The 12,694-nt window shown below is 54.0% G+C and overlaps 2 protein-coding genes across 4 annotated transcripts in view; both read right to left on the reverse strand.

Moving 5' to 3' along the window:
- SLC35E2B (solute carrier family 35 member E2B) overlaps positions 1–8,258 on the reverse strand; it is a 36,669-nt gene extending 28,411 nt beyond the window's left edge. Inside the window, exons 1-2 of one of the 3 annotated variants that reach the window (XM_032758642.2) lie at positions 7,814–8,258; positions 6,364–6,770 (exon numbers count right to left, since the gene is read on the reverse strand). The gene's annotated coding sequence lies outside the window, so the exon portion shown is untranslated. Of the gene's footprint in view, positions 1–6,363; positions 6,771–7,775 lie in introns of all 3 variants that reach the window. The other 2 variants (XM_032758640.2, XM_032758641.2) reach the window with 2 other exon arrangements.
- LOC131384254 (putative uncharacterized protein encoded by LINC00269) lies at positions 445–3,265 on the reverse strand. Its single transcript, XM_058444367.1, has 3 exons — positions 3,230–3,265; positions 1,883–1,936; positions 445–726 (listed from the first exon to the last, which is right to left on the reverse strand). The coding sequence occupies exons 1-3, from the start codon at positions 3,263–3,265 to the stop codon at positions 604–606; spliced, it is 213 nt and encodes a 70-aa protein (XP_058300350.1). The 3' UTR covers positions 445–603.
- Positions 8,259–12,694: the final 4,436 nt, after the last annotated feature.

Here is a 12,694-nt window from a genome sequence, read left to right on the forward strand (position 1 = left end):
TAGAAGACGGAGGTTGCCGTGAGCCGAGATCATGCCACCACACTCCAGCCTGGGTGACAGAGACTCTGTCTCAAAAAAATAAAAAGGCCAGGCGTGGAGGCTCACGCCTGTAATCCCCGCACTTTGGGAGTCCGAGGAGGTCGTATCATGAGGTCAGGAGATCGAGACCATCCTGGCTAACACGGTGACACCCCGTCTCTACTAAAAATACAAAAAAATTAGCCCGGCGTGGTGACAGGCACCTGTAGTCCCAGCTACTCGGGAGGCTGAGGCAGGAGAATGGCATGAACCCGGGAGGCAGAGCTTGCGGTGAGCCAAGATAGCGCCACTGCACTCCAGCCTGTGTGACAGAGTGAGACTCCGTCTCAAAAATAAATAAATAAATAAATAAAAAGAAGAAGAAAGGAAGATGGATGGAATGACCCCTGTGGTGTTGGCCTGTGATAGTGCTATCGGGCCAGAGTGCACGGGCTTTAACAGATGGGTGGACAGACAACACGCACGCACACACACACCCCAACACAGCACATCTGCCCAGAGACAGCGACACCTGGACAGCGTGCTCCTAGAGTCCTAACCTTGGTTTCTAAGTATCATTCTCCACTAAAGGGGCTGGGTGCAGTGGCTCAAGCCTGTAATCCTAGCACTTTGGGAGGCTGAGGCAGGCGGATTACCCGAGCTCAGGAGTTCTAGACTAGCCTGGGCAACATGGCGAAACCCTGTCTCTACTAAAAATACCAAAAATTAGTCTCTACTAAAATACAAAAAATTAGTCTCTACTAAAAAACCAAAAAATTGGGCCGGGTGCGGTGGCTCACACCTGTAATCCCAGCACTTTGGGAGGCCGAGACGGGCAGATTACGAGGTCAGGAGTTCGAGACTAGCCTGGCCAACATAGTAAAACCCCATCTCTACTAAAAATACAAAAAAAAATTAGCTGGGCATGGTGATGGGCTCCTGTAGTCCCAGCTACTTAGCAGGCTGAGGCAGGAGGATCTCTTGAACCCGGGAGGCGGAGGTTGCAGTGAGCCTAGATCGGGCCACTGCACTCCAGCCTGGGTGACGGAGGGAGACTCCATCTCAAAAAAAAAAAAATTAGTCCTGGCGGGTGCCTGTAATCCCAGCCACTTAGGAGGCTGAGGCATGAGAATCGCTTGAACCCGGGAAGCAGAGGTTGCAGGGAACCAAGATTGCACCACTGTACTCCAGGATGGGCAAAGAGCGAGATTGTCTAAAAAACACAACACAACAAAACAAAAAATAATAATAATATATATCATTCTCCACTAAAGCGACCAGGCTTCTTTGAAAAATGACTGACTCTCGGGCTGTGGTGCAAAAGACACCAGAGGAGCTGTCATGTTAGCTGCGCCGAAAGTTCGTGCTTCAGGAATGAACTCAGGGCTGGCCGAGGGAGGGCTCAGGGGGCTTGAAAGGCAGAGTAAATAACACAGTAAAGGATCAGAACCCCCAGTAAAACAACAGCCCACAAGGCCATGCTGATGAACGAATGGCAAAGGAGGGAAGTCTTTCTTCCCAGCACAAAGTCAATCTATGATCATCAGAGCGACGGAATGAGAAGCCACCATCTGACAACCATCACAATCATCACCATCATCACGACGAGTCACCAAGAGACACTAAAATACCGAGTAAAAGCTTAGAAACGGCCGGGCGCGCTGGCTCACACCTGCCATCCCAGCACTTTGGGAGGCTGAGGTGGGTGGATCACAAGGTCAGGACATCGAGATCGTCATGGCCAACACAGTCAAACCCTGTTTCTACTACAAAAAATTAGCCGGGCATGATGGCGCGCGCCTATAATCCCAGCTACTCAGGAGGCTGAGCCAGGAGAATAGCTTGAACCCAGGAAGCGGAGGCTGCAGTGAGCGGAGATCGCGCCATTGCACTCCAGCCTGGGCAACAGAGTGAGACTCTGTCCCCCCCAAAAAAAAGCTTAGAAACAAGAGGCTATGTAGTCTCAGGATACATCCAGCCCTATGAGGCACATGTCAATCACAGAGGGAAAGCTATGCACGCACGAAGCATGTGTGAATCACAGAGGGAAAGCTACGCACGCAGGAAGCACGTGTGAATCACAGAGGGAAAGCTACGCACACACGAAGCATGTGTGAATCACAGAGGGAAAGCTATGCACACACGAAGCATGTGTGAATCACAGAGGGAAAGCTATGTACGCACGATGGGTAGAAGATAAACAAGTCCTGCAAGGAGATGGAGGCACAGGGAGGGGGCGGCAGCCGTCCTCTGAAGACTGAGGACTTCTAGTTCAGTCTGAGACCTTGGTGCAGGGCTGGGCGGGTAAACAAATGCAAAAGAATAAGGACCTCGAGGCCGGGCGCGGTGGCTCACGCCTGTAATCCCAGCACTTTGGGAGGCCGAGGCAGGCGGATCACAAAGTCAGGAGATCAAGACTAACCTGGCTAACAAGGTGAAACCCCGTCTCTACTAAAAATACAAAAAAATTAGCTGGGCGTGGTGGCGGGCGCCTGTAGTCCCAGCTACTCGGGAGACTGAGGCTAAGACAGGAGCATGGCGTGAACCCAGGAGGTGGAGCTTGCAGTGAGCCGACATTGTGCCCCTGCTTTCCACCCTGGGCGATTGAGTAAGACCCTGTCTCAAAAAACAAAACAAACAAAACAGAATAAACATATGTAGCCAGGCGCAGTGGCTCACGCCTGTAATCGCAGCACTTTGGAAGCCAGAGGCGGGCGTATCACCTGAGGTCAGGAGTTTGAGACCAGCCTGGCCAAGATGGTGAAACACTACTAAATACAAAAATTAGCTGGACGTGGTGGCGGGTACCAGTAGTCCCAGCTACTCAGGAGGCTGAGGCACGAGGATCGCTTGAACCTGGGAGACGGAGGCTTAGTGAGCTGAGATTGCACCACTGTACTCCAGCCTGGGTGACAGAGCGAGACTGTCTCAAAAAAAAAAAAGAAAAAAAAGAAACAGGTCTGGTGTATGCAAAATGGAGGCGCCACGAATTGATGAAAAAGGAAACTATTCAGTCTATGACACCAGGACAGTTGTCCATGCTGCCAGGCGAAAGGAAAAACTGGATTCTGATCCCATTATCAGTAGACAAAAGGCGACAATTAGTAACACTGACACAGCGCTGACTGTGCTGCTGGAGGGTCCGAAGCACACTCTGCACAGCAGTGAATCCCCACAATAGCCCTCTGGGGAAGGTGCTGTTATCACCTACGTGAGACACACGAAGGAAAGACAGCAGCAGCATCATGATTTGAACCCAGGCGGCCTGCTCTTATGATAAACTTAAATGTGTAAAATTTATGCTTAGGAAAATATAAGAGAATGTCTTCCTGACCCTGTTTGGGGTAGGACAATAATTTCTCTAACCAAACCCCAAAAGCATGACCCATTAAAAAAAGGGTCAGGTGGGCCAGGCGCGGTGGCTCACACTTGTAATCCCAGCACTTTGGGAGGCCGAGGCGGGTGGATCACGAGGTCAGGAGATCGAGACCACGGTGAAACCCCGTCTCTACTAAAAAATGCAAAAAATTAGCCAGGCGTGGTGGCGGGCGCCTGTAGTCCCAGCTACTTGGAGAGGCTGAGGCAGGAGAATGGTGTAAACCTGGGAGGCGGAGCTTGCAGTGAGCCGAGATTGCGCCACTACACTCCAGCCTGGGAGACAGAGCGAGACTCTGTCTCAGGAAAAAAAAAAAAAAAACTTGGCTAAATGAAGAATTGTTTCACCAAACTATACCACAAAGTGGGCCGGGCGCAGTGGCTCATGCCTGTAATCCTAGCACTTTGGGAGGCCAAGGTGGGTGGATCACTTGAGGTCAGGAGCTCGAGACCAGCCTGACCAACATGGTGAAACACTGTTTCTATTAAAAATACAAAAATTAACCAGGTGTGATGGTATGCACCTGTAATCCCAGCTACTCGGGAGGCTGAGGCAGGAGAATTGCTTGAACCCAGGAGGCAGAAGTTGCAGTAAGCCGAGACTGCGCCACTGCACTCCAGCCTAGGCGAAACGGCCAGACCCTGTCTCAAAAAAAAAAAAAAAAAAAAAAGGCCAGACTTGGCTCACGCCTGTAATCCCAGCACTTTGGGAGGCTGAGGTGGGCGGATCACCTGAGGTTGGGAGTTCCAGATCAGTCTGACCAACATGGAGAAACCCTATCTCTACTAAAAATACAAAATTAGCCAGCGTGGTGGTGCATGCCTTTAACTCCAGCTGCTCAGGAGGTTGAGGCAGGAGAATCACTTGAACAGGGGAGGCAGAGGTTGTGGTGAGCCAAGATCACGCCATTGCACTCCAGCCTGGGCAATAAGAGTAAAACTCTGTCTCAAAAAAAAAAAAAAAGAAAAAAATATATATGTATATACATAACATAAAGTGAAATCAACAGCCACAACCTGGGAAAAGATACTTGCAACATGACAAAGGATTAATATCCAGAAAGTATAAAGAATTCCTACAAACCAATTAGAAAAACAGGCAAAAAAAAAAGAAACGTTGGCAGGGCATGGTGGCTCATCCCTGTAATCCCAGCACTTTGGGAGGCCAATCACCTGATCAGGTGAGGCAGATCACCTGAGGTCAGGAGTTCGAAACCAGCCTGGCCAACATGATGAAACTCCATCTCTACTAAAAATACAAAAATTAGCCAGGCATGGTGGTGGGTGCCTGTAATCCCAGCCACTCAGGAGGCTGAGGCAGGAGAATCGCTTGAACCTGGGAGGTGGAGGTTGCAGTGAGCCGAGACCTCGCCTGCTCCAGCCTGGGTGACACAGCAAGACTCTGTCTCAAAAAGAAAAGAAAAGGCCGGGCGCAGTGGCTCACGCCTGTAATCCCAGCACTTTGGGAGGCCGAGGCGGGCGGATCACGAGGTCAGGAGATCGAGACCATCCTGGCTAACACAGTGAAACCCTGTCTCTATTAAAAATACAAAAAATGGCCGGGCGCTGTGGCTCACGCCTGTAATCCCAGCACTTTGGGAGGCCGAGATGGGCGGATCACGAGGTCAGGAGATTGAGACCATCCTGGCTAACACGGTGAAAACCCCGTCTCTACTAAAAATACAAAAAAAAAATTAGCCAGGCGCGGCGGCAGGCGCCTGTAGTCCCAGCCACTCGGGAGGCTGAGGCAGGAGAATGGCGTGAACCCGGGAGGCGGAGCTTGCAGTGAGCCGAGATCGCGCCACTGCACTCCAGCCTGGGGGAAAGAGCGAGACTCCGTCTCAAAAAAAAAAAATACAAAAAATTAGGCCGGGCGCGGTGGCTCTACTAAAAAAATACAAAAAATTAGGCCGGGCGCGGTGGCTCACGCTTGTAATCCCGGAACTTTGGGAGGCCGAGGCGGGCGGATCACGAGGTCAGGAGATCGAGACCACGGTGAAACCCCGTCTCTACTAAAAATACAAAAAATTAGCCGGGCGTGGTGGCGGGCACCTGTAGTCCCAGCTACTCGGAGAGGCTGAGGCAGGAGAATGGCGTGAACCCAGGAGGCGGAGCTTGCAGTGAGCCGAGATCGCGCCACTGCAGAGCAGAAAAAAAAAAAAAAAATAAAAAAATTACCCGGGTGGTGGTGTGCCTGTGGGCCCAGTATCGAGGAGTGAAAAAAAATACAAAAAATTAGCCGGGCAGGGTGGCGGGTGCCTGTAGTCCCAGCTACGCGGGAGGCTGAGGCAGGAGAATGGTGTGAACCCCAGGGGGCAGAGCCTGCAGTGAGCCGAGATCGCGCCACTGCACCCCAGCCTGGGTGAAAGAGCGAGACTTCTTCTCAAAAGAAAAAAGAAAAAAAAAACAAACGTATTTCACACAGAAGAATTTATTTTTTTGGAGAAGGAGTTTTGCTCCTGTTGCCCAGGCTGGAGTGCAGTGGCACAATCTCAGCTCACTGCAACCTCCACCTCCCAGGTTCAAGCGATTCAGAGGACAATTTCTAAAAGGCAAATAAGAAGCAGGAAGGGGCCGGGCGCGGTGGCTCACGCCTGTAATCCCAGCACTTTGGGAGGCCGAGGCGGGCGGATCACGAGGTCAGGAGATCGAGACCATGCTGGCTAACACGGTGAAACCCTGTCTCTACTAAAAAAAAAATACAAAAAATTAGCCGGGCGTGTTGGCAGGCGCCTGTAGTCCCAGCTACTCGGGAAGCTGAGGCAGGAGAATGGTGTGAACCCGGGAGGCGGAGCTTGCAGTGAGCCGAGATCGTGCCACTGCACTCCAGCCTGGGGGACAGAGCAAGATTCCGTCTCAAAAAAAAAAAAAAAAAAAAAAAAAAAAAAAAAAAAAAAAAAAAAAAAAAAAAGAAGCAGGAAGGGTGCATGCTCCTTCTCTACTGCCCTGTAACAGTCATTCCACACTTACCACCTCAAAACAACAAATGCTTTTGATGTCAGCTCCTATGGAGCAGGAATCCTCAGGAAGCTTAGCCAGGCACCTCTGGCTTAAGGTCCCTCCTGAAGCTGCAGTCACATCATGGACCAGGGCTGTGACCTCATCTGAAGGCTCAACTGGGGCTGGGGTCCACCTCTGAGCTCACTCAGGTGGACGCTGGCTGGGTTCAGTTCCTTGCTGGCTACAGGTGAAAAGGGCCCCAACCAATTTCTCCACAGGACGCCCCACAGCTTGACAGGAGCTTTCATCCAGCAAGCTCGTCAGGGAGTGGGAGCGAGCAGCCAGGACAGGAGACCCGGCCTTTCCGAGCCTCATCTCAGAAGCGACATCCTTCCCTTCCGCTGTCTGGGCACAAGTCCCCGGGTGGAGCCGGAGGACTAGAAGGAAAAGAAAACCTGGATTTAAAATGGGATAAAGCCACAGGAGCTGCTCGCCCCCCCACAGGAATCTCAATGCCGGGTTACTGACAAAGCGTCATTTTGCACCCCGTCCAACTGTGCAGACGTGTCCTAGCCAGGCCCCTGCACCAGAGGTTAAGAATCCGTGCCCCTGGTCAGGAAGTCCAGGTGGGTTCAAACGGCCAGCAGAGAATTTCAGGCAAAATGTGTCCCAAATCTTCAAACCATGCCCGGGAACTCAGACCTCCCGCTGGGAGCTCCTCCCAAGGAAACCACTTGGCAGAGGCTCAGGCTGCAGGGGACACTCCGCTTCCAAATCCAGGAAGCTGGAGACCACACAAGTGCGCAACGCCAAAGACACTCCGTGGAGGGACGCCCTGTGCCCCCCGCCCAGGTGACCCGCTGCGCCCTACACATCTTCACCAGGAAACATCTGTTATCGATGTGGACGAAGCGCAGCCTGGACTCCGAGATCCGCTCATTTTCGTTCTGCCCTCCGTTTTATGATTTGCCTACACTGAAAATGCGTGAGTGGAGTGGAAAGCCTTCCTACTCCTGCCTCAGCGACCCTTTCTAAAATACTGCCTCGTTTGGCCTGAAAATGTGATTTGCAGGCTTCCTGAGTAAAGCAGATTTCACTCCATTAAAAAAAAAAAAAGAAAGAAAGAAAAGGCACCGAACGGGGCTCGTCTGTCGGGAGTTTTGCTTTAGTTTTTTGCGTGTTTTTGTGTGTGTGTGTGTTTTTTGCGGCCACGCACACCGCGTTCCCGGGCTTCAGGGCGTGGGGGTCACCGTGGACTCCCGGACATGAAAACGCTTAAAGCCAACTCGGAAAACTCCACCGGCGTTTTCCGCGCACAGCGCCAGCCATAAGAAAGGACCCCCAGGAGCGAATCCGGGCAGGGAAACCCCGGACGCCCGCACACTCAGCATCAGTACCGGCACCCATCACCCAGCACCGAGCACCCAGCACGCAGCACCGACCTCGCAGGACCCAGCACCGATCACCGAGCAGAACCCACCGACAGCCTGATGCAGTCTCCGCCGCAGGCATAGCGCTAGGCCCCGCGCTCGGGCGCCCCCGTCTAGGCCCCGGCGTCTTCACAACAAAGGGACGCTTGCGGGCGGGGCCTGAGAGGCTCGCGGTGGAGGGGCCGGGCGCGAGGCCGCGGAGAGAGCTCGGAGCTCGGCACTGGGGAGTGGCACAGGGCTGGCGGATCCAGGTGGGCTTCACGGGGCGCCCGCGGGACCGGAAATGACGCGCAGAACCCGGCATCGGGCTCCTCAGTGCCCCAGAGCCGAGGAGCCCGGGGAACGCGCCACGGCCCACAACGCCCCCTCGGCTGCCCGTTGGTTCCGCCCGGGCCGTTCCACTCCAAGCAGACGGGAGGAAAAACACGGCGCGCTCAGCGCCCCCTTCCCCTTTGGTTCCGCTCGGGCCCTTCCACTGCAGGCAGACGGGGGTGGAAACACGGAGGTTTTTTTTTTTTAAGTTCTAGGGTAACACGGAGCTTTCCAGTGCCCCTCCGCGGACGCCTGTTGGTCCATCCCGGGCCGTTCCACTGCAGCCAAACGGGGAAGGACACGGCGCTCCGAGTGCTCCCCGCGGCTGCCCGTTGGTTCCGCCTGGGCCGTTCCACTGCAGGCAGACGGAGAGGAAGACGGCGCGCTCAGTGCACCCCCGCGGCCCGTTGGTTCCGCCCGGGCCGTTCTACTGAACGCAGACGGGGGGGAACCAGCGCTCCCACCCGCCCGCGGCCGCCCGGGCTGTTCCACCACCGTCACTTCAGGGCGGGATCGGCCAGTCTGTGGAGGCAGCGGCCTCTAAGCCCCGGAGGGTTTACTGCCCAGGTTTGGGTTCAAGGAATAAGAAATCCACTGAGTAGGCTTAACTTAGAAGACACAAAGGCGCCTCCTGGCGGAAGTGGCCACGCTCCGCCCAGCCTGAGGGAAAGGTGCTTCGGCAGCTGGGCCGGGAGCTGTGGGGGGCGGGGCCGCTGCGCGGAGTGAGGACTCGCCTCAGGGCGCTGATTGGCTTGTGGCGCGCTCCGGGGCGGGGCCTTCGCATCCGGGCCGGCGTCGGGGCTGCTGGGGGACGTCCCGAGCAAGACACCCCGGGCGCACCTGCGGCCTCGAGGTCCCCCGGCTCTGGAACTTCGTCGAGCGTTTTCCTAGCGTTGCTTTCCCAGATAATTTTCAGGAATGAAGTTACGGCTAAAGGGCTTTTTAGAGATTACTTTTGGTCCGGGCACGGTGGCTCACGCCTGTAATCCCAACACTTTGGGAGGCCGAGGCCGGCGCATCACGAGGTCAGGAACTTGAGACCAGCCTGGTATGGCCAACATGGTAAAACCTCGTCTGTACTAAAAATACAAAAATTGGCCGGACGTGGTCGCGGGTGCCTGTAATCCCAGCTACTTGGGAGACTGAGGAAGGAGGATCACCTGAACCTGGGAGGCGGAGGTTGCAGTGAGCTGAGATCGCGCCACTGCACTCCAGCCTGGGCGACAGAGCAAGACTCCCTCTCAAAAAAGCAGATTACTTTTGTTCGGGAGAGGTGGCTCACGCCTGTAATCCCAGCATTTTGAGAGGCTGAGGCGAGCGGACCGCCTGAGGTCAGGAATTCGAGATCAGCCTGGCCAACATGGTGAAACTCCCCCATCTCTACTAAAAATGCAAAAAAATTACCCAGGCCTCGTGGCGCGTGTCTGTAGTCCCAGCTATTCGGGAGGCTGAGGCAGGAGAATCGCTTGAACCTTGGAGGCAGAGGTTGCAGTGAGCCAAGATAGCGCCGCTGCTCTCCAGCCTGGGCGACAGTGCGAGACTCCATCTCATAAATAAATAATTTTTACTTTTACGTTTTGTTAAACTTTAACTTGTTTTTGTTTCCGTTGTATGAACCTTCCTAAAACTTCAGGAGGCTGATGGCAGCCTCCTTCCCGTGGCGCCCGCAGCCGGGTTGGACCAGAGGCTGGGACTGTTTCCTCCCGCGGGGTCTTTGGTAGGGATGTCCCCAGAGGAGTGGGGCAGGAGGAGGGGCACGGAGCGCCCCCGGGAGCCAGTCAGGGTGCGGTGATGGTGCATGTGGTCCCAGCCACTCGGGAGGCTGAGGTGGGAGGATGGCTTGAGCCTGGGAGGTCGAGGCTGCAGTGAGCTAGAATCACACCACCACACTCCAGCCTGGGCAACAGAGTGAGACCCTTGTCCCCCCGCCCCCCCCAAAAAAGACTGGGTACGTTGGCTCGCGCCTGTAATCCCAGCACTTTGGGAGGCCGAGGCGGTCGGATCACAAGGTCAGGAGATCGAGACCATCCTGGCTAACACGGTGAAACCCCGTCTTTACAAAAAATACCAAAAAAAATTAGCCGGGCGTGGTGGCGCGTGCCTGTAATCCCAGCTACTTGGGAGGGGCTGAGGCAGGAGAATCGCTTGAACTCAGGAGGCAGAGCTTGCAGTTAGCCGAGACTGGGCCACTGCACTCCAGCCTGGCGACAGAGTGAGACTCCGTCAAAAAAAAAAAAAAAAGGAAGAAAGAAAATTATAAAAGACTTAGAAGTGAAATTAACGCAGTGGAGTGCCATCTGCCTGGTGCCTGAGTTCACTGTCCACACGGAGTTCATAAATTTGAGAGCAGTTTACAAAGTGGATTCTCCTACTTTCCAGGAAACCCAGAAATGTCTGGTGATTTGCCCACCAGTCTCGGCTATTGTGGTCAGCAGGGTCGCTGTAGTATCCAAATTATTTCAAAAGCAAATTTATAAAAAGTACTTTTTTTTTTTTTTGAGATGGAGTTTCGCTCTCACTGCCCAGGCTGGAGTGCAGTGGTGCGATCTAGGCTCACTGCAACCTCTGCCTCCCGGGTTCAAGTGATTCTCCTGCCTCAGCCCCTCCCAAGTAGCTGGGATTACAGGTGTGTGCCACCATGCCCATCTAATTTTTGTATTTTTAGTAGAGACAGGGTTTCGCCATATTGGCCAAGATGTTCTCCATCTCCTGACCTTGTGATCCGCCCGCCTCCGCCTCCCAAAGTGCTGGGATTACAGGCATGAGCCACCGCACACCCGGTGTTTTTTATTTTTTTTGAGACAGAGTCTCACTCTGTCGCCCAGGCTGGAGTGCAGTGGCGCGATCTCGGCTCACTGCAACCTCTGCCTCCTGGGTTCAAACGATTCTCTGCCTTAGCCTCCCGAGTAGCTGGGATTACAGGCACCTGCCACCAGGCCCGGCTTATTGTTTTGTATTTTTAGTAGAGACAGGGTTTCACCATGTTAGCCAGGATGGTCTTGAACTCCTGACCTCATGATCCACCCGCCTCGGCCTCCCAAAGTGTTGGGATTACAGGCGTGAGCCATCACGCCTGGCCTCTCAAAATTTTTATAGCAAAGCCTTACATTTTAGCCGGGCGCGGTGGCTCACGCTTGTAATCCCAGCACTTTGGGAGGCCGAGGCGGGCGGATCACGAGGTCAGATCGAGACCACGGTGAAACCCCGTCTCTACTAAAAATACAAAAAAATTAGCCGGGTGTGGTGGCAGGTGCCTGTAGTCCCAGCTACTCGGAGAGGCTGAGGCAGGAGAATGGCGTGAACCCAGGAGGCGGAGCTTGCAGTGAGCCGAAATTGCGCCACTGCACTCCAGCCTGGGCGACAGAGCGAGACTCCGTCTCAAAAAAAAAAAAAAAAAAAAAAAGCCTTACGTTTCATGAGGAACCATGCATTTTATTTTATTTTGAGATGGGGGATCTCGCTACTTTGCCCAGGCTGGGCTCAAACGCAGGACTCTCTGGCCTCAGCCTCCCGAGTAGCTGGGTCTGCAGGTGGCTGTTACCGTGCTGGGCCTGGGGTGTGCGTTTTAATGATTTTGGAATAGTGTCTGGGAAGCCTGGGCGCTTTCCTGTCTTCCTCTCCCCAGAAGGACCTCCCACCTCGGTCTCCCAAAGTGTTGGGATTACAGGCGTGAGCCACCATGTCCCACCTCTCTTTGCTATTTTGCCTGGGAGGAGTGTATTAATAATTTTAAATTTCTTTGATTATGTTCTAGTTTGATTATTGATCATTTACTTCTTAGCTATTTATATTCTTCCTTGAGTCATCGGTTTCTGCCCTTTGACAATTTTTCTATTAATATTTTGTGTCAATTATATGAGCTTTGTCTGTATTGAGAACATCGACCTGCTGTATTATTGCAAATGTTTTCCTGCTTGCATGTCGTCATTTGTTATGCATATTAATGAATTTCTATCACATGGTGTGGAGTCAGTAGGAATCAGGACGCCCTCGCTGTGTGGGAGACTGATGGGTCCAGGCACTCTGCAAACTCCACCTCCAAAGTGCATCCCTGGCTCACTGGGACCTTCCAGGTTTTGCTGCTCTTGCGACACAGCCTCCCTTGGTCTCCCTGTTGTCTACTGACCTTGGGGCAGGGTCTACCCAGGCTGAGCGGCCCACGGGCCGTGGGATTCCTTTCCTCTGCCTTCAGGTCCTAGACAATCTTCTAGAAGGCAGGAAGGAAAGCGGTCACGGCTAGCTCTGTCCTGCCCCCTTCTGGGTTCCCCCGGCCCACAGGCTCCTCCATGTCCCCCAGCCAGCCTCAGTCTGGGTCTGGGCTCCCACTGGGCAGGGAGGGTGAGACCTGCTGGCCCAGGGGAGCTGAAGTTTCCCAAGGGGCGTTGAGGACAGCAGGGAAGTGTGGGGTGTGAACAGAGGCCCCAGAGAGTGGGGTCTGTGCCAAGGCCCCGTGGGTGGGGAGGAAGAGGGGAGGGTCCCCGCCTGGAGACCCAGCCTGCAGGCCACTCAGCCACCTGCCCAGGGGTGGGGGAGCAGCAGCTGCTCATGCCCTTGCAATTTGTCCTCATCAGCAAGTGGGGAAACTGAGGCCGGGGAGTTCTCCAGGCCAAGGTCACTCA

Source organism: Hylobates moloch, unplaced genomic scaffold, assembly GCF_009828535.3.
Source record: "Hylobates moloch isolate HMO894 unplaced genomic scaffold, HMol_V3 SCAFFOLD_9, whole genome shotgun sequence".
NCBI classification, from domain to species: Eukaryota; Metazoa; Chordata; class Mammalia; order Primates; family Hylobatidae; genus Hylobates; species Hylobates moloch.

Excerpts from the sequence above, each read along its gene's own strand:
- LOC131384254 (XM_058444367.1), bottom strand. The coding sequence starts at position 3,265 with ATGATGCTGCTGCTGTCTTTCCTTCGTGTGTCTCAC. Across the intron at positions 1,937-3,229 it reads CTTTCCTTCGTGTGTCTCAC|AGTCTCACTCTGTTGCCCAG; the intron begins GTAGGTGATAAC and ends TGGGGGGGACAG. Across the intron at positions 727-1,882 it reads GCGCGATCTCCGCTCACTGC|GAGACAGGGTTTCGCCATGT; the intron begins AGCCTCCGCTTC and ends GTATTTTTAGTA.